General features: G+C 49.1%; 1 protein-coding gene across 4 annotated transcripts in view; it reads right to left on the bottom strand.

Annotated features, from left to right (window-relative positions):
- ITPKB (inositol-trisphosphate 3-kinase B) overlaps window positions 1-20,581 on the bottom strand; it is a 98,472-nt gene that overhangs the window by 77,592 nt on the left and 299 nt on the right. Inside the window, exons 1-2 of one of the 4 annotated variants that reach the window (XM_066237149.1) lie at window positions 20,210-20,580; window positions 17,159-19,280 (exon numbers count right to left, since the gene is read on the bottom strand). In XM_066237149.1, the coding sequence (XP_066093246.1) occupies window positions 17,159-19,072 (1,914 nt within the window). In that variant the 5' untranslated portion in view covers window positions 19,073-19,280; window positions 20,210-20,580. Of the gene's footprint in view, window positions 1-17,158; window positions 19,281-19,394; window positions 19,818-19,848; window positions 20,171-20,209; window position 20,581 lie in introns of those variants that run through there. The other 3 variants (XM_066237133.1, XM_066237141.1, XM_066237124.1) reach the window with 3 other exon arrangements.

Raw genomic sequence — 20,581 nt, 5'->3', positions numbered from 1 at the left:
ACATCCTTGGTTTGGGGACCAATCAAAGGACCGTTAAAATGTGCTCACATATTTCCACAGCCCACGGGGACTGTGTGGAAAGCCTGTGTCCATCTACCTTCACGAGACTATGTCTACTGCTCAGGATTGGGGAGGGGGGTGCCCATGTAATACTCCTCTGCCCTTTCCCAAAAGTCCTCTAAGCTGGCTTAGAAAACAATGCCCTCTTTGTGATACATTGTACAAATGCACCAAAGGAGATTTTGCAAATATTATACTTCATTATACCAAGGAAGAAATAACCATGGCTTTTCTTCTGATGACTCACAGAAATGAAGACTGAGCATGCTTATTTCACACAATGCAGAGTCCCATGCACATTGGCAGGCAGAGAAACAAAAATAAATACATGAGTAAGCAGATGGCATGAACCCTGCTTCCCAGTAGGCACCAAACCCTCCAGCAGGTCCTGAAACTGGTAGCAGTCAGTCCCAGGAACTCAAGACCCCTTCCCTCCCCTCTGCCCTCCCCAGACAGAGGCAAAAACAAAACAAAAAAATCACTGCCAAATAGCCCAGAGTGAAGGTGCAATTCAGTTTTAAAGAGAAAAATTACTTCAGTTGATACAAGTCTTTGTAGTTTTTAAAATTTTATATACATTTTACCTTTTTTTTTTTTATTATTAACCTAAGGGAAGTGTTTCTTGGACCTTCAGTGTGACCGTGTAGCAAAACTAAAGCTGAAGTACAGGCCCAGCTAGAGACAGAGAGAAGCGCAAAGGGGTCCCCCTCCCCAGAGAGGGGGTCCTGGCCACAGCCTTTCAGGGAGGCCCAGAGGGAGGCCAGGGGAGGCGGCAGGGAGACACTCTACATTTGTTCCTTTGTTTTTCTGTTTATGTCCAGGCCCGAAAATCCATAGACAACTTTCCTTTAATACAACACCTGTGAGTCAGCTATGGTGGGATCCTGTGTAGACAGAGAAGGGGGGGAGTGATGTACGTGGGTGGAATCCCAACCTGGGCTTCCTACACACCATGTCCCCGCCAAGGGGGCGCTGCTCTGGGTCACTACTCTAGTTAGGGTCAGAGAGGGCTGGGGCAGGAAGGGAGCTCAGAGAAGAACACTTACCCTCACCTGAAGCCTTCTCGGAGAGAGGCTAAGCTCAGAGAGAGGTGGGAGGTGCGGTAGGGGTAAATTAACACCCAATGTTTTGACACCCTGCCCATGTTCTCACAGCACCTCTGTGGATTATTATTTTTAAGCCAGATCATTTCATTGAAGTGGATACACAGGCGGCAAGTAAGTACATAAAAAGATGTTCAATACCTTTGGGGTTGAACAAATTAAAACCACAAGGAGATAGTGCTACATAACTATCAGAGAGGCTAAAATAAAAAAATAGCAACACCAGCAAGAGTTGCAGAGAAGCGACAACTGACCACTCGTACACTGCTGGTGGGGATGTACAACAGTGCAGTCACTCTGGAAAACAGTTTGGCAGTTTCTTAAAAAACATATATACACGATGGCCATGGGACCCAGTAACTGCACTCCGGGCCGTTTAGCACCAAGAAGTAAAAGCTCATGGTCACACAGAAACCGGTACATGAATGTTCATGGCAGCTTGATTCATAATAGCCAAACAACACACATCTCCCCTCCTAAAAGTGACAGCTTAATCAGAATCTCAGATGACCAGGCCCAAGGCTGAGTAATCCAACATCAAATTAAGGAATCCCTGAGAGTGTGGTGGCCACAGCACTTATAACTGACCTCGTCCCCTGATGGGTTGCTCACCGACCCATGTGACACTTCCATGGAAGCCGCCTTCATGTGGTGACACTGATGTGCTCCCCTCTACAGAGGCACCACCCTTTAGTCTCAGCTCTGCCTGCCAAAGCTATGCAGAGAAAGTCTCTTCTTGCAGGTAAAGAACCTGGAGACAACCAACCATCTATTGAAAGCCTGGAACTCCTATCCACCTGCCCCCTTGGAATAAGCTTTCTCCTTCAGCTTGTTCAGCGTCTCCTAATTTAACTGAAGTCTGTGGGCAGGTAATGCAATTTGATGCAGTCAACTCCAATGCAGGTGCTAATGTTACATCTGAAATAGAAACCCACTGCAGGCTTTTACCTGTGTGATTTAAACGGGTCCAGAATGTCTCAGCTGTGCAAAATACCATATCCAGCGAGCCCCAAGTCATGAAGAGCCCCTGGTGCTCTCTCTGAGTGGCCTGAGAAAACTGGACACATGCAGAGCTGTGCTCTCTACGTGCTGAGACCCCACAGGCAGCACTGACCCCCGCGGGCAGGGGCAGACAGAGTCCCAGAGTGGGCCTGCCCAACGAGAAGCCCTCTCCTCTCTCCACTGTCAGGGGCTTGCTGCCCAGCTGTCTGCAGCGGTGAGGAGCTTGAACTTTTCAGCTGTCCTTTTAGGTGAGAAGCAAGCTAGCTCTCCGCTTTCCTTTCCGCCAGGCCTGGGGCCCTCCGGGCAGCTCCTGAAGCTCCCTACCCTGCGGTTCTGTCTCCTGAGTCTGTGTTTTTGTACAAAGCCCCATTCATTTAGAAGAAAAAGAATCTACTCTTAGTTCTGCATTAGAAAAATGATCCTGACTAGACTAAAGTGCTACTCCAGGGCAACTATGTGAAGACAATTCCCTTGCTACCCGTCCCTTCCTCCCCCAGAAGTAATATGTCCAAGGCGATAAGCCGCCCTAATTCCCTCGACCATCTCCAAGGCTGTGGTTCAGACCCCTCCTTAGCACCCCCATTTTCTTCTGCCTTCAGTAAAATCCTCCCCCCATCCTCCTCAACAGGAGCCCAGAACTAAACTCATCCCCAGGGGAGGGCAGGAGAGCCTCACTTGGGAGCTGCAGGGGCCCTATGGATGGATGTGAGTCAGCCTAGGGGGGAAGTGACCTGAATGTGCCAGGTGGCAGGTTGCTGGCGATCATTGGCCTGGCCTCCACTTGTGGTTTGTGGACATGCGACACTGACTTTGGAAAGGAGATTTCAAGAACTTCAGAAAATAGTTCGTATGACTCTCATCACCCACCCACCTACCCTACCCCTGCACAGAGCTGCACATCCTCTGCTCTCCAGGTGATGGGTGATGGGTGGCAGGGAGCAAGGGGCAGGGATCCCAGCCTGGCCACTGACCAGCTGTGCTCCTGGGACTGGCACCCTCATCTGTCTAACCCTGAGTCTGCTCAGAGTAAAAAGGAGGAAAAGAAGACACACCTTGCAAAAATGAAATGAAGTCATTTATGGCACACGCCTGGCACATGTCAGATACTTCAGAAATCATAGCTATTATGTCAGTATCCTTGTGCAGCCTAAGAGGGCTCGCCTTATTAACAGCTGCTCCACAGTTTAAGTGTGCTGAATTTTTGGTGACATCATAAGCCTCAGTGAATTTCCTAAGAAATACTGATCCTGAGTGCAAGGGTATTTTTAAAACCTCAATTCAGGATTCACATTCTCTTCTACAAACCGGTCACGGAGTCAAACTATTTTCTGAAGTTCTTGAAATCTCCTTTCCAAAGTCAGTGTCGCATGTCCACAAACCACAAGTGGAGGCCAGGCCAATGATCGCCAGCAACCTGCCACCTGGCACATTCAGGTCACTTCCCCCCTAGGCTGACTCACATCCATCCATAGGGCCCCTGCAGCTCCCAGGTGAGGCTCTCCTGCCTTCCTCTGGGGATGTGGTATTTGAGGCCAATGGTGACAGGCAGGAAAGCTAGGCCAGTCCAGAATGCCAAAGAAAGGATGCCGGAAGAACCTGTGGACCTGGTTGGTCAGCTTCCTGGTGTGAACCAGCAGCCTGCAGTTTAGGTGGGAAGGGGCTCCCCAAGGGAGCAGGCCAATTTAATGTACAGTGTGTTACCATAATGTAAACAGCATCCAGATGCTGTTCCCCGTGGCTTTAGCCTGGGATTGAAACTAATTACGTCCTGTGTGTATTTCCAAGTTGGGGCAATAAGGGAATTACTGTCCTGCGCGCTCCCTGTTCTGACTGCCTCTGCAGTCAAGGCTGTCACATACTAACAAGCTCTTTTGGTGGTTTTGTTCCTCTCAGATGTCACCCCCTCCACCCTTGCAGAGAACAAGAGGCTGGAAGGAGCTTGGAGGAGATGGTAGGGTAGGCCAGGTCTGAGATCCAGACCTCCAAAAGGGCACATGGCCCCAAACTGTCACATGAAGGAGACTTTTTCTCAGTGCCTGAACACGTCATGTCAATCTTGGAGCATTGGAAGGCTAGGCAGGCAATAAAGATGAGAACCCCAAGGACTGACACTGCAGGCTCCCCACCCCATATCACAGCCAAGAAGGTAAGAGGCATCTCCACATCAAATCTCTAGCAAAGCAAAAGCCCGTGTTTGTCAGGCAGGGTGCCCAAGACTGTGGTGATATCTAGCCAAGCAACAACCTAGCTGCTCTGGGGGGAACCTGTCACCACATGGTCCTACCTCCTGTCAGAATACACAGTTGCACAGGGCCCTGGGACTTCCTGAAGACTCCTAAGTGAGCTGGTATGTTTCGGGTCACCCACCTGGCCAGGTTTTCCCTCTACACCATCATCCACCACCTCAGCCCTGAGGAACAGTCCAGAAAACCAAGTCTGGCCTGGGCTCCTTGCAGCTCAGTCAGGACAATGGCAAAGAGTGGCCTTCTTTGCTCACTGGAGAGAGGAGGTGGGGTGGGGAAAGTGGGCTGCAGAGACCCCCACACACACAGCATCAAGGCCTCCATTGGGTGTGTGGTGAAAGAAAGCATCTCTTTACTCTGAGAAAGAGCCTATTTTAATAAACATGTGCACCAGACACAGCACAAGGAAGCGATGCAGGCCCTTAAGTCACACACGTGTTCAGCAAGAGCCACCGCTGTACATAGTACTGGTGAGATACATATATTTCCTCCTCTCTTATGAGCCATGGTGACTCTAAAACAGGGGTCCCCAAACTACGGCCCACGGGCCACATGCGGCCCCCTGAGGCCATTTACCTGGCCCCCACCGCATTTCCGGAAGGGGCACCTCTTTCATTGGTGGTCAGTGAGAGGAGCATAGTTCCCACTGAAATACTGGTCAGTTTGTTGATTTAAATTTACTTGTTCTTTATTTTAAATGTTATATTTGTTCCCGTTTTGTTTTTTTTTACTTTAAAATACGATATGTGCAGTGTGCATAGGGATTTGTTCATAGTTTTTTTTATAGTCCGGCCCTCCAATGGTCTGAGGGACAGTGAACTGGCCCCTTGTGTAAAAAGTTTGGGGACCCCTGCTCTAAAAGATACACCAAGAAAGCAGAGGAGTCCCGGCAGGGGAGAAAATGGATAGAGACTTCCACGCCCCCAAAAGCTAGGCCTTCCGTGCCTGGATGACCTCAGCCAGTTTCTACCTCCAAAACAGAATAGAAAGGTGGGGGGGGGGGGTTGTTGTATTGTAACCTGACACCCCTCACAGCTGCTGAATACAGTGGATTGTTTTTAAATTTCAGGTTCTGAGCTCTGGTAACAAAGTGAGGCCTCTCCTGCAACTGAGAAAACCTCCGTGGAAAAATAAACTGTGCTGCCTATTTTGTCATCATCATGGACAAGGAGCTGCACTGAGGTGTGGTGACTCAGTGGAGGCAAATTAGTGTAACAACTGGGGGAGAGGGGCCAGGACAGGGGGTTCCCTCCACCACGCCTGTTCTGTGCTAGGCACTTGAGCCACATGATCTCATTGCATTTTCACAATAGCCCGTGAGCCAGGGTCATTGCAGGCTCAGAGAGGTGAATCCCTGCTAAGGTCTGGGACAGAGGGAGGGTGTGAATTCAGGTCTGGCTGGCCCCAACTCCCACTCTCCAGCAGACAGATCATCTCTCATCTTCACTCATCAGAACAATCCTACTGTAGCTCGTATAGCCTACAAATCAGTGTTGAAGAGCCCCCAGCCCCTACTTCTTCAAGGGGAAAAAGGCCACAAGCATGCTATAATCCCTCAGGTTTCACCCTTCACAACCGCCCAAACAAAGACAATGGTGGAAATTGCAGGCCCAGCTAACATGCTTAGGAATGACAGCATGGCTGCCTCTCACGTCCAGGTAGTTTAGCTGCTATTTATTGAATACGTAGGATGTCCAGATGCTGTGCTAGGCACCTCACACATGTGATCTCACTTACGACTCACAACCTTAAAGTGGGTTTTATCCATCCCATTTTACGGATGTTGAAACTGAGGGGCAGAAAGGTAAGACATGTCCCTAGGGTCACACAGTTAGGGCGTGGCAGAGGTTAGCCTCAAACCCAGGACTGTCCCTGACTCCACATCAGGGCTCTCTACTCCTCCTCACCTCCCTTCAATAGGTTCAGGCTCAGTAAACACCTAGTGAACAGAAGTGCCTCTCCCATTGTCATGACCATGTCTAGTTAATTAGGGTGGGGTTGGGGGCGTTCGTGTGGCCCCATTTTAGCCTCATAAGAGCACATTGACAGTGCAGCTGCCCAAGCACTGAACCTTTGTCAGCTGATTGTCAATTTGTACGGAGTTCAATGCAGGGCATAAAGACTTGGAGGAGGGGGGGGAGCTGCCCTTCTTCCCAAACTCCTGGAATCTCTGGATCCAGAATAATCCCTTTGCCCCACTTCCAACAGTAAACTCCTCAAGACCTTTACCCAGATTCCTCCAAAGGCTGTTGCCCAAACTTAATTCCTCTTCCCTGTTCCACAACACACACTGAAGCTTCCTGCATGTCACAGGCCAATACAAATCCATTATTTATTAACTCATATTTAATAAATGTACTTGTTCAATAGCTATACAACTTGTTCTCGAGTTCTGCAAATCAGTTTTGCTTTGAGGGCAGATCCCCAAGGACAGGGACAGCATCAATTAAGCCATTCTCTTTGGCACAGGTATGTTCAGACAAGAGGCGATAGATAAATGCCTGCCGTTTGGGCAGCCACTGGGATACAAGACCACTTTGCAACGTGGGTGGCCACCAGAAAAGAGGTCCAGCTCTGTGCAGAGGTTTCTGGATCTAGCCCAGGGCACAGCCATACTTAGAAAGTGCCCAGGCCCTGGCCGGTTGGCTCAGCGGTAGAGCGTCGGCCTGGCGTGTGGGGGACCCGGGTTCGATTCCCGGCCAGGGCACATAGGAGAGGCGCCCATTTGCTTCTCCACCCCCCCTCCTTCCTCTCTGTCTCTCTCTTCCCCTCCCGCAGCCAAGGCTCCATTGGAGCAAAGATGGCCTGGGCGCTGGGGATGGCTCCTTGGCCTCTGCCCCAGGCGCTAGAGTGGTTCTGGTCGCGGCAGAGCGACGCCCCGGAGGGGCAGAGCATCGCCCCCTGGTGGGCAGAGCATCACCCCTGGTGGGCGTGCCGGGTGGATCCCGGTAGGGCGCATGCGGGAGTCTGTCTGACTGTCTCTCCCCGTTTCCAGCTTCAGAAAAATACAAAAAAAAAAAAAGTGCCCAATATATATTTGCTGAATGTGATATCTGCTTAAAAGCTCAAGACTTTGCTGAATTCCTCTTTCACTTCCCAGGACACAGAAGAGAAAACCACCACATGGTACTGGAAAAATCAATACTCCCATTAAGTATACTAAAGCTCTAGGTTAAGTGCAGTGTCCTCTCAATTATTCATGAGCTGAGAACCCTGTTCCAGAAACATCAGATTTCTGCTTTATAGCTCCCTCCTTGCTCACTTGCTCCATTCTTCCCTCTTGTCCATCAATGGCATTTCCGCCTACGAGCTAGCAAACCACAGGGGCAGGAAGCTTTGTTCACAGTCCACACTAGTCAAGATGGTCACTCAGGCAGGAGGAGGCTATACTGAGCAGCGGAAGTAGAACCAGAATAGATCCAGAATGTCTGTCTACTCACCCCCACTTTCCACCCACACTGCAATGTCCGTATCAGAACGGACCCTGCTATGCACCTAAAGATTCTTTCTGGCACAGTTCTAACCAACTTCTTTCAGCAACACAGAGGTGGAACTATCTTGCATGAGTACAAGGGCTTGTCCTTGTCCATTATCTTTTGGAAAGTTTTAAAAGCCACATCAGAGTGCTCATAATTAAAATTAATTCAGGCAGGAAAGAATACGTGCTCTCTCTTTTTTTTTTTTTTTTTTTCATTTTTCCGAAGCTGAAAACAGGGAGGCAGTCAGACAGACTCCCGCATGCGCCCGGCCGGGATCCACCCGGCATGCCCACCAGGGGGCGATGTTCTGCCCCTCTGGGGCGTCGCTCTGTTGCATCCAGAGCCATTCTAGCGCCTGAGGCAGAGGCCACAGAGCCATCCCCAGCGCCCGGGCCATCTCCGCTCCAATGGAGCCTCAGCTGCGGGAGGGGAAGAGAGAGAGAGGAAGGAGAGGGGGAGGGGTGGAGAAGCAGATGGGCGCTTCTCCTGTGTGCCCTGGCCGGGAATCGAACCCGGGACTCCTGCACGCCAGGCCGACGCTCTACCGCTGAGCCAACCGGCCAGTGCCAAAATACATGCTCTCAAAATTACTCCACAAAGACTATCACATTTGAAATTCACAAAGACCACATGGAGTTGGAAGACTTCCACAATATACCCATTTTACAGATGAAGAAACCAAAGCCTATGGAGGCCAAATCTGCGAGTCACTGGTCTTCCTAGCTCATCATACTCCTAGTATGCCATCACACAGGAGACCCTGAGTCTTCTAAATTACTTGGAATTACCCAGATGCTCAACGCTCATGAGTACTTAACGCTGTGATGACCACGATAATGGCAAAGGGGAGGAAAAGATTTCAGTGGCTTCAGAGAGACTCAACTCTCCATTGTAACGCATTCAAAATGTGCCCAACAATTAGCCAATTTTGTTATCAGCAAGTAGTTTCTCAAACCCGAACACTGTCTTCCTAACCTCCCAGTTTTAATACCCGGTAGACAAGTTTCCCACCCCTGGCTCAGCAATCTGGGTCTCGGGATTTGCTGTCCCAACAAAACCTCCCAGCCATTTCTTCAACTATTGGCTGCGGTTGGATTTTCCACTTGACATTGTTAAGAGATTAAACTGTTTATAGCATTGTCATACACAGGCCCTCTCAATTTCCTGCTAATAGATTCAGGTTAGATAAGGATTACAGAAGTGATATTCCTGAGTTCTTCTCCATACCCCCAGCCTATGTCCTTTCTGAGGCATGTTTTATTAAATCCACTCTTCAGACAGCTAACTTGCAAGAGGAAAAAGAGTACACAGCTATGCAGAACAGAGAATTAAACACCAGCTCATAACCCACTGTGAAAGAAGCACTTAGGAGATCCCACTGAATTAGACTCTACAACTCAGTCATCAATTGCCATAGAGAAAGGCAAAACAAATTGAGCTGAGCCTGGAAAGAATGTCAGCGAAATTGGAAAAACACTTGCTGGGATCTGCCTGGGGGTACAGTGACCTCTCCTGTAATTGCCCGGGCCCTACCAACTCCCAGCACACCAGGAGAGATTACAGCGTGGACTTGTGGATAGCCAGTCACCACAGAACCAAATCCCTCTGCTCTGTGGTAGGCTGAATACTCCCCAGAGTATCTGAAAATATTAAGTGCTCATAATATAAAATGTATTACAGCTTCTTCTTGGAAACAAATACAATCAGTTTATTTCTGATTAAATGGATGGAGGGGGATGCAGAATGCAGAGAATCCCCTACCCTGGTTGGCAAACTGCGGCTTGCGAGCCACATGTGGTTCTTTGGCCCCTTGAGTGTGGTTCTTCCACAAAATACCACGTGCGGGCACTACCTCGATAAGGAATGTACCTACCTATATAAGTTTAAGTTTAAAAAATTTGGCTCTCAAAAGAAATTTCAATCATTGTACTGTTGATATTTGGCTCTGTTGACTAATGAGTTTGCTGACCACTGCAAGGAAAGAAAAACTTGTCAATGCCTCCTCTAAACAAAGGCAAAAGTACCTCATCACTGTCCTCTGATGCATGAAGACCAACTTTATAAATGTGGGCAAATGGACCACCCTTTTGGAGGGGCTCTCCTGGGCCAGGACGAAACCATACCCTGCGTCGTTAATGCATATCATCATTTCTGGGTGAAGCAAACCCAAACCTTAGTCACCAGGTCAGCGGAAATAATCTCAGTGTCTCTGAGATGCCGTATCGCTTGATTTTCCCTTTCCACCCAGAATCTTACCACAAAAGTCAAATGCTAGATTAAAAGGATAACCCCGATCTTCATGAAGGAGGATACTCTTTAGTCACAAATTAATCATCAATTAATTCTCACCCCCCCCCCAGGTTGAGTGCCAAGTTCTTTTATACATTCTGAGATGGGGAAATAAAAACATGTCCTCTCCCCACATCCCCAATTAAAACATAGTACATATACATATACAAATGGTAGAGGTTCATTCTGCTTGTTTCTGTCAGTAGTTCCTACTTTTTGGTTACTTATGAAGATTATCAGCTCGTTAAGTGCAAAATAGAAGTAAAAATTTCAGGAAATAAACAAATGTAGTACATATTGACTGGTAGCCTTTTGCTGAATAAATTTCCATTAAGTGATATCAAGTCAAGAAAATTAAACTCAAGGGAGGGAAAAGATTGGGTTTCTAACAGTGACTTCTTATGAGTTGTTTTTTTTTTTTCTTTTAGAGAGGAGAGAGAGAGACAGAGAGAGAGAAGGGGGGGAGGAGCTAGAAGCATCAACTCCCATATGTGCCTTGACCAGGCAAGCCCAGGGTTTCAAACCGGCGACCTCAGCATTTCCAGGTCCACGCTTTATCCACTGTGCCACCACGGGTCTCTAACAGTGACTTCTTAATGAAATTGTTAAGCAACACACGGCAGACTAGTTTAGTCAACAGCCTGCATGTTGGTTTACCAGTAAAATGATGACGATGATAGTGATGGTGGTGATGATGATGATGATGATGATTACAAGTCACTTCTCATCAGAGAAAGCTTGGAAGGCCCTGCCTTCAAGTGGGAAACATCGGCATGGTCTTCCCTGTAAAAACTCAGCAAGAGTATCACTGACCTTACCCCTTGAGGCCTGTATACAGTGTACACTCTGCTGCAAGCTCTTCATCTGCATGTCTCTTGGATTTCCATCCTTAAAAGAACCCCTCACCCAGCCTGAGTTGCTCTGGCTGGGACCTCAACATCCCACCACCACCATATGGTGGGATGTTGAGGTCCCACACTCGAAACTCTGAGGTCACTGACTTGAGCATAGGTTCACCAGCTTGAGTGTGAGGTCATTGGCTTGAGTGTAGGATCATTAATTTGACCCCATGGTCGCTGGCTTGAGCCCAAGGTTGCTGGCTCGCTCTCTCTCTTTCACTTAAAAAAACAAAAGAATCCCCCACAGAGCAACTGAGCAAAAGGAAACTGTACCAGGAAACAGTCTAGATAGGAGGTAAGGCCAGCCATATTCTCAATGTTCCATGAAAGACACTACATGAAACTGCTGTGGTTCCACAATAGCCTGTGTGTACCAGCCTTTGAGAAATTTAATTTCATTCCAACCTTTCTGGCTGAGGCTGAATCATTTTCCAGGATTGTACTGAGATGTAAGTGGGACCAGGATGTTAAGACTACTTATAACACCACCATGCTCAAAGAACTGGACATACAAAATCCCAAATATTCAGATAACAATATGGCAGTTGGCATGCTAAATAAAGGGCTTTTCGTATTTCAAAAGAATTCACAGTTGGGTCTGGTGTGATTTTGTAAACAGTGAGCTCCCCTGATTCATGAGAATTGCATGTGCCAATTCTACCTAGTCAGGAGAAAAAATCATTGCAAGGCACACTGGTCACAGATTTGAGGGCAAAACATGAATAACCCCAACGTCAAGGTCTCATCTCCTATCAAAATCCACAGAACCTTCCACATTGAAGGTATGACCCTATCAGGATTTAGAATTTCTGAGTTCATTCAGGTTCCTGACAAGGTACCTGAAGCCTACAAAGTTTTTCTACCAAGATATAAAATTGTTCCCATTAAATACTGTAAAAGTCTACCTTTAGATAAAGTCAAACCTGACAAAATAAAATAAGCCTAAACAATGTTATCAATGCTCCTAGGAATATAAACTACACCAAACTAATCTAATCTGTGACTATAAGGCAGTACTTAGAAACAAAAGTTCTGAAAATGATTTATCTTACACCTGAAATACAATTTTCTCAAAGCAGCAATTGATTGGTTTAATATGTTTTTCTTATAAAACCTAAAGGCTAGGTGAACTTGAACTGTGTATCTGCAATGTCTAAACACCAATCTCTCTTGTTCTCTATACCCCACACCTTTATTTGAAAGAATTTTCAGCTAGTTGAATTACTTTTATCTTTGATAAAAAACAAAAGACTTTTGAAATGTTTCAGTTCTGTGTAGGCAAAGCCTCAGCTTCCAAACTGAAATATCTGAGGAGGACAAAGCCCTCAGATAACAGCATTTTTTACTTTTCAGGTTAATGTCCTGGCAGCCTACAAGCACAGCCTCTAACATCAGTCTAATTATTGAGAATCTTGGATATCATACTGGTGATTTATTTTAATGATGCTTTTTTCAATGTGAAATTACAAAGAACCAACCTTCCAGGAAAGAGAGAGAAGACAGACAATTAATGCGTCAAGTAAAAGCACAAAATTAGACTGACCTGTGGTAGTGCAGTGGATAAAGCGTCGACCTGGAATGTTGAGGTCACCAGTTCCAAACCCCAGGCTTGCTCGGTCAAGATACATAAGGGAAGTAACTACACTGAATGAGTTGGTGCTTCCTGCTTCTCCCCCCCTTCTCTCTCTAAAATCAATAAATAAGATCTTTAAAAAACAAATTTTTTTTAAAGCACAAAATTAAATGTGCCCAGTTTTAGCCTCAATGCTCGAGATCTACACCAAAAGTATCCTGTCACACTTCCAGACACCTTCAAGTGTCATATACACCAAGTTTTAAGTCAGATGTTTAGAATTACAATATACAGTCACAGAGAGTGAGAACTAGACAGACCTCCACTAGGTCAATCTCATGCAATGGGCACATTTGAACAGAAAGAAACTGAGCCAGAGTGAAGCCCAGTAGTGTGTCCTTGGGTCCCTTTGTTCTTGGTTCCCTTGTCCCTCCCTACACAGGTCAGAGTAACAACCAGAACCTCACAAAAATGGCTCAAGGTTCTATCATATCAGAAAGATGCTGAGGCCTTGCCAGAAAAATCCTCTCCACATACCTGGCAGAGAAGGGGGCCCTGTCTCAAGAAAACTGCCTAGTCCACCTGAATTCAGATTTCTCCCACACCCAACAGGGCCTTCAACATTCTCATCCAGAAAAGAATTTTCTACTTAAAAGTACTCACCACTCCATGTATTTTTCAAAAGTAATCCCCCAAGGCTTTTAAATTTTAATTTGGTTTGCCCACAAACAAAAATTTTATACTTTTCAAAACTACATAAAATCCTTATAAACTGAAACTTTTAGCACATGTATGAGTTAGGCCTGCATTGAACAATGACAACAAAGATAGGTACTAGATGTATCGGGTGATCACTTTATAAATTATGTAAATGTCTAATCACTATGTTATACCCCTAAAACTAATACAATACTGTATGTAAACTGTCACTGAAAAGTAAAAATAAAAAGGCAACAAAACTAATCCATACAAAAAAAAGCAAAAGAAACAAAACTCCTATGGCCCTTAAGAGTAGTAAGCACCAGGAAACCAAAGATTTTGTATTATACTTCTTTATATATCCGCTCTTCTACCTGACAGGTAACTAGGCCAATGTCTTGTTTTGAGGGGTTTTTTTTCATACCCATAATTGATAGTACAACTTTGTCATAGTCAATAAAATCTACTTTTTAAAGTAATATGCACACATAATTTAATATAGTACTTTAAGCCTGGTGTTTCAGTGGCTCAGATACTCTTAACTGGAATAATGGAGGAAAGTAAAGAACTGCTGATTAATTTTGAGTTATTTTAAAGAACAAAAGAGAAAAACACCACCCTTGCTTAGCGCAGTTTGCTTCTATTTAGATCCCAGTGAAAAATAAATGTGCCCAAATTTAAGCCACTGAGCACAAGGCATGTAATACAACTTCTGAGCAAATTTCAAGTGTCCGATCCTTTATAAACAGACATCAGGTGCAAAAAGTTGAGACATTCTATTTCAAGGACAGATCTATCTGTCAGTCTCATCAGAAGACACAGAAAAGAGCTGAAGCTCTTAGCATGTTTCTGAGGAGGTCTTTCTATCCCCTTCCCTGGAAGCAAATGAGGAGAGTGGGTCTTCTCACCACATCCCCTTCCAGTAAAAAGGGTTTTGCCAATTTGCATAATCTAAATGATGAAGTAATTTTCAGAGTGCATTTCCAAACGACTTGGTTTTCACTGTTTTTAACCATAGGGAGGTCCTCTGAATGCCCCAACACTGGCTGAGACTCCCAGCAGTGAGGAGCTTAGGGGGCCCAGGCAGGGGAGCTGCCAAAGCAGGCCAGCAGCAGGCTCTCCAGGCTGTCACCTCCCTCTATACACAGTCATTCCTGCCTGTGTGCAGCAGACAGAGAAGACTTCACTTTGAGGAAAAGCAGAGCTGCGACACAACCCAAGGAGCTGGGGTTGGAAGGCTGAACATGCAGCTTCAACCCTGTGTGTATGAGTGTGTCTGCATGTGTGTGAGCATGTATGAGCATGTGTGAGGACGTGAGGGTAGTAAGCACGTGTAAGGTGTGTGTTAGGGAGAACATGCGTGAGGTGTGTGAGTGAATGTGAGAATGTGAGGGTGAGGGTGTGTCAGTGTGTGAGCGTGTATGGGTGTGTGAGGAGGAACACTTGTGAGGTGTGTGAGCGAATGTGAGCATGGCTGAGGGTGTGTACACCTAGAGTGCAGTATAACAAGCAGCAAAGGCCAGAGAGGAGAACAGGGTATAGGCATTGTGGTGCCCCAGATGGAGCTGGCTCAGGTTTTATCTATGAAGCACTGAGAAGCCCAGCCAAAAAGCCCAGCCAATCAAGATGTTTGGTCACCTCTAGACAAAATATCAATATCAGGTAATGAAGGGATTTTTGACCCAATGGGCAGATGTTACGGTGTCACAAATACGGCTCCACCATAAAAATCCGTACAAGAAAAAGAAAACTTAGCTTATCATGCAACCAAAAGCTCAAATGTCCCTAGGGTCCCATAATTTCCAGTGGGTTACTTACCCTCTCCACCCCCCCCTCCACACGCACACACTCACCATCAGCCTCATGGGATTCAGAGGGCAAAAGTTGGCAGGGGACTCTTCCCTGGCGCTGCTCTATAGGGGTCTGGAAACCTGCTTAAATGTGGAAGGGAGGCTGGACTTTCATTTCCACCTCTGGACCTGTTAGCTACCTTAGAAACATCACTCATCCTTCTGGTTTCTCAACCAGTTTCCTGCTGGCAAATTAAAAAAAAAAGTAAGGATCACCTGTCATTATCTCCCCTTTAACTCACTTTTAGGCAAGAGCCCATTTCAAACATCATGACTGCACAAACTGTTTTTGAGAACCAGCCAATGGGAGCTGCTAATCCACCACTAGAAAGGGCAAATGGAAAGTTGGAGAGTAAGTTAAAGCACCTTGGCTATGCCAGCGATGCTTCAGGGTTTAAAAAGCAATGGGCATCCCTAAGTGCAGAGATAGCTGGTTCTACCCCCAGTCAAGGCACATACAAAAATATAGCTTGATGTTCCTGTCTCTCTGTCTTTCTCTCCCTGCCTCTCTCTAACAACAACAACAAAAAGCAAGTGGGAGGAGTGAATAGAGGACTATCCCCTTCACTGGGCCTTTAATTGTAGGCAAGAAGGCAGAGGAAGCTGGGCCCCATCTTCAGTGAGAAGCACTTTCCACCCATCCCTCCTCTCAAGGTGATGTGCCCATGTCTGAGACCCTGTCCTGGCCACAGAATGCCAGGCTGACTGGTACCAGATTTTGCACACACATCTGCCTCCCAGTTATCAACAGAAAGCAGAGTTTCACGAAAAGAAATGCCTAAGTCTTCAAAATCCAGACTGATTTCTGAAGTGGGAGTGAGAGAAACATGCTTTGAGGTCCAAAATATCTTAGACAAGGATGCAGAGTAGAAATGTAAAGTTCTCAGCTGCCGTGTTTTAAGTCATTGAGGTGTAACAAATAGTAAAGGATATTCAAGATGAAATCAGAACACTACCTACTACAATAAACTGCAGACTTTCCCCAAGGTAGCATAAGAACCCCTTGCGCGCTGAACTAGGAAATTCCCCATACTCTGGAAAAGCTGAGAGAAAGTCCAGACCTTTTCAGAGGTGTTAGTTTTAACTCTTACGTCTTCCGTAAGACACTCTGATCATCCTAAGAGTGAAAACAGCCGAGGACTGAGATTAACCACAACAGAAATAAACTCCTATCTACTGCAGTAGAGAGAGCAAGATGTCAGTATAAAGAATCAAAATAGATACTTGAAAATGTACTTGAAAAGTACCTGTACCAGTCAACAAGCATATCCATTAGGTGGTGCCTACCTTAGACATATCACCTAGGTCCCTGTATCAGGTAATTCGACCTAATGTAACATTCTGTGATTAAAAGTGCAAAGCATGGTTTTCATTTTAATTCACACATCAAACTGTATCTTAGCTCTGCCAGCCCCACAAATATTGCAGTATTCTGACTTAATGAGGCTAAGTGGTTCTTTGCCCAATAGACCCAACACAACCACATCTACAGGTTTCAGGGTCCTGTCACAGAATCACATCACTCATTTTCCTAGCCTCTTAGAATAGAGGCTGAGTTAATTCAGTAATGTCCTAGAGAAGAATCACAGTTTTAAGCAGTTCACCTGATCAGACAAATGCTACATTTAGCAGAGCTGTTTACTACCTCTGGGGATTAATCAGGAAGGTTTTGGTTATTCAACATTCATGAATATTATCTTCCTAATAAGATATTATTAGGAATTAAAGAAACAGCAATTAAAGATACTTCGGTTCACTGCCCAGGCTACCAAGTGCATGGTCAGCACCTGCCATGCAAACACATCTGGAGGGAATAGTTAAGCTGTGACTGCCCCAGAGCCCCTGTCAGAGTCTTCATGACTCAGTAGAAAGTCAAAACTGTTTTTCTTAAGAGAAAAACAGGGGACACATACAGCATGAAAACAGTCCAAGTGCTAGAAAAATCTCAGGGCCAGACTTACCACTCTAGGCTTCTGCTGGTCCAGGGTATGCAGCAAGGCGGAGTTGGGGTCCAGGCAGCGCTCAGGGTCACTGGAGATATCCTCCTCGGAGTCCTCATAGGAGGAGGAGAAGCCAGTGGAGGAGGCAGAGGAAGAAGACAGTTTCCTCAGGGGCAGGCTGCCCAGCAGGCTGCCCTGAGCCTCCTCCAAGACCCCGTCCTCCTGGGCACCCATGTCTGTAATGATGACGGCAGGTATATTGCTGGGGCTGCAGGCCTCTCTCCGGGAAGACTTGTCCTTCAGATCTGGGGAGAGCAGCTCTGGGCTGGGGTGGGTGGCTCTGTCCTGCGGTAGGCTTCCCCAAGTCCTCTGGGATTGTACCCCAGTGCCACATGTCCAGGCCAGATGGGCTTCCTCCATGGGGCCCAGCCAAGCCCTGGAGCTCTCAGGCTGCACACTCACCCGGTCCACAGGAAGGCACTGAGGTTGTTTCGCATCTTTTACTGCTTCCCAAGAGGGCAATGGCTCCAGCATTCCGCCAGCGGGAATTCTCGCCTCTGCCTTTCCCGGGCCCGGCTGTGCTGGGCGGCTGCCCCCACAAACGCCCAGTGCCGGAGCCCCTTCATCCACTCTGTTCAAGCGCTGCAGCAGTTCCTCCACCACCGGGGCCCCACTCTGGGTCCCCTCGGGCACTCCTGAGTCCAGGTCTCCTAATGGCCTGAACCAGAGCAGGGCTTCAGAGGGCCCTGAGCTTTGGGCGTTCCCAGTCCTCTCCTCTGGCCTTTCTCTCACTTCAGACTCCCCGGAGCCCCGGGGTAGATTTCCTTTACCCACCTTCCCAGGAGGCTCTACAGCGCCCGGCCCGCCCCTGTCTGGGCCTGGGCTTGTCTCACTGCCCAGAGACTGCCCCTGACCCTCCACCAGGGCTGAGAGATGTGCCTGGGGATGCACACCCCCAAGCTCCCGGAGCCTCTCAGATAGCTCAGTGAGGGCAGGGTCGTGTGGGTGGTGTGGCCCGGTGGATGTAGCTCCCGTTGCCACTTCTGTGGCCATCACGAAGTTCGCTCCTGCCAGCCCAAATGAGGGCGCCTGGCAGCTCCTAGTTCCTAGAGGAGAGACCCTCCTGTCAACTTCCATTGCTACGGGTGAGCCACAACGGGGTCTGGCAGGGACCCCCTTCTCAATTCTCACCGAAGCGGCTGGACCCTGAGCCCCTGATCCCGATAGGGAGACCAGGCAGGGAAAAGGTGCCACTTCCTTCTTGTCCTTGCAGAGGCCTGGGCTGGGCGCCCCTGAGCTCCTCCTGGAGTTGGCCTCTGAACATTGCTCCCCCCAGGACTTGGTCCTCCGTTCCTCGCTCTGGGTCAGGACCCTTCCTGGGGGCTGACTGCTGCTACGTAAGGGGCACGGGGAGGGCGACCGTGCCCTGCCCAGACGCGGGCTGCGGGGCGCTTGAATGGCAGAGTTCTGAGCCTGGATGTGTGCCTCGAACATGCCCACTTTCTGGTTCACCTGCACGTTCTGCAACTCGCGCTGCAGAATTCGCAGTTTCCTCTGGGACTCCTCCGGCCCTGGAGGAGAGAGGAGCCCAGCGGTCACCACCTGCTGCCCATCTCCTCTCGCGCGACCCGTCCAACTCGGGCTGCCCACGCTGCTGCTGCTGCCACTGACACTGCCGCTGCTGCTATTCAGCCTGCGCCGGCCACTCCGCCAGCCCCCGGGGCTCCCGGGCTCCTCAGGCGACAACGACTCGGTTGGGGGGAAGAGGAAAGAAGAGCCTCTCGCGGGGCTGAAAACGCTGCCAGGGCTCAACACTGCGCTCCCCGGCGGCGGGGTTGTCTCGTTGCTGTTGGGCCGCGGGACGCCGCCGCTCTTCACCTGGTTGGCGCTATTCATGATCACCAGGCTGTTGAGTGCATAGCAGTACACAGCCATAGTACTGGGTCCCGCGCTGCCCGCCGTCGCCGCGGTTCCCGCTCCGGCTCCGCGGCCCGCACCTCCTCCTCCCGTGGGTCCCAGCTCAGCCCCGGAGGCCCGGCGGCCACGGCTCCGCGCGCGGATGTAATGGCATGGCCTGGTCGGCGGGTGAGGGGCAAAAACGCGGGCTCAGCCCTCTCCCAAAGATCCATAAACAACAGCGCCGCTGTGGAGAAACAAAGAGGAAAGTCAGGACCCCAGAAGTAGGATGTGGGGAACAGGGAGGGGACGCCGGAACTCGGGGAACCCCGATCTGTCCGGAGTACGGTGGCCGTCTCACCTCCTGGGATTGCGCGAGGACACTAGCCCTGGGACGTCAGTGGCCAGCATGGTGGTAGGTGTGCCTTTCCCGAGTGCGCTCCCACCTCTCACCCTAGTTTGTGATGCGTGTGGAAGTGCCTTCGAATTCCTAATTCTAAGACTCGTCTCCGAAGCCACGCGGATGGGCAGGGGACGATGTGCAACTATGTACTTGGTCCCTAATTGTGCTATGTGCAGGGCTGCTGCCTCCGAAAGTGAGGACATCCATCCACCCTCTCTGGGTCTTCGGCCTGAGCAAATATTGGTTATATTGGGTAAAACGGGGCCTTCCTCGCCCCTGGACATCAGGATACCCCCGCTCCACCCTCTCTGGTCATCTGAGACCGACTCAGAGGGAACCTGAGGGAGACCTGCCTCCCCATCCCCGCTGCCAGAGCCCAGTTCTGGGAGTACCCTGCGTGCCTGCCCTTTACCTTCCTGACCCTGGCCTTGGGGCTGCGTTCCTCGTATGGGCGCGCCGCGGGGCCGCAGCCGACGTATTTTTCAGCACGGGCTTTGTCGCCTATCCCCAAACAAGTGTTTTGTGAGGGTGGGTGCGCCTGCGCGCTCCCGGGGCCGAAGAGCCGTACATCCCCTGTACCGGAACCAATACTCGCTGCCCCCTGCCGTCGCCCCCTGCAAGGAACGTGTGTGTGTGTCTGTGTCCCCGCGCGATAGCAGTTAGCCTGCGCACGCCCTGTGCCCCAGGACGTGGCTGTCTCTGCGGGCTTCGGGATCCGCGCCTACTCGGGGGACTCCAGGGGGTGCGTGGCTGCAGCCTCGCGGGAGCCCGACCTCTGCAAACCTCTCAGGAGCCGGAGATAAAAACCCCAGGCAGCGCGACCAACTGCAGGGCTTCTCTGTATCCTGGGCAGCCTCGCCCCGCGCCCACCGAGCCGCAGGGCCGCCCGAGCCGGGGGACGCCTGGAGCGCACCGGGGAAGGCGGCGCGGAGCCCGCGGCCCGGAAGGCGAGCAGGAGAAACGCCTACTACTCGCCTTTCCCTGCTCTCCCCGCACCCGGACAACGCGCCACCCTCCCAAATCAAAACCCTTTTCCCAGTCTCCCCAGCCCACCTTTCTGCGCTTTTTCAGAACCCAGAACGCTCAGATTCGCTCCAGAGCTGCGAGTGAGGGGAAAGAGGGTTCAGAGGCGAGAGCCATTAAAA

The sequence above is a fragment of the Saccopteryx bilineata genome, chromosome 1 (genome assembly GCF_036850765.1).
Source record: "Saccopteryx bilineata isolate mSacBil1 chromosome 1, mSacBil1_pri_phased_curated, whole genome shotgun sequence".
In the NCBI taxonomy this organism is placed as follows: domain Eukaryota; kingdom Metazoa; phylum Chordata; class Mammalia; order Chiroptera; family Emballonuridae; genus Saccopteryx; species Saccopteryx bilineata.
The sequence above is the reverse complement of the archived record's forward strand: the minus strand, read 5'-3'. Positions and strand labels throughout refer to the sequence as shown.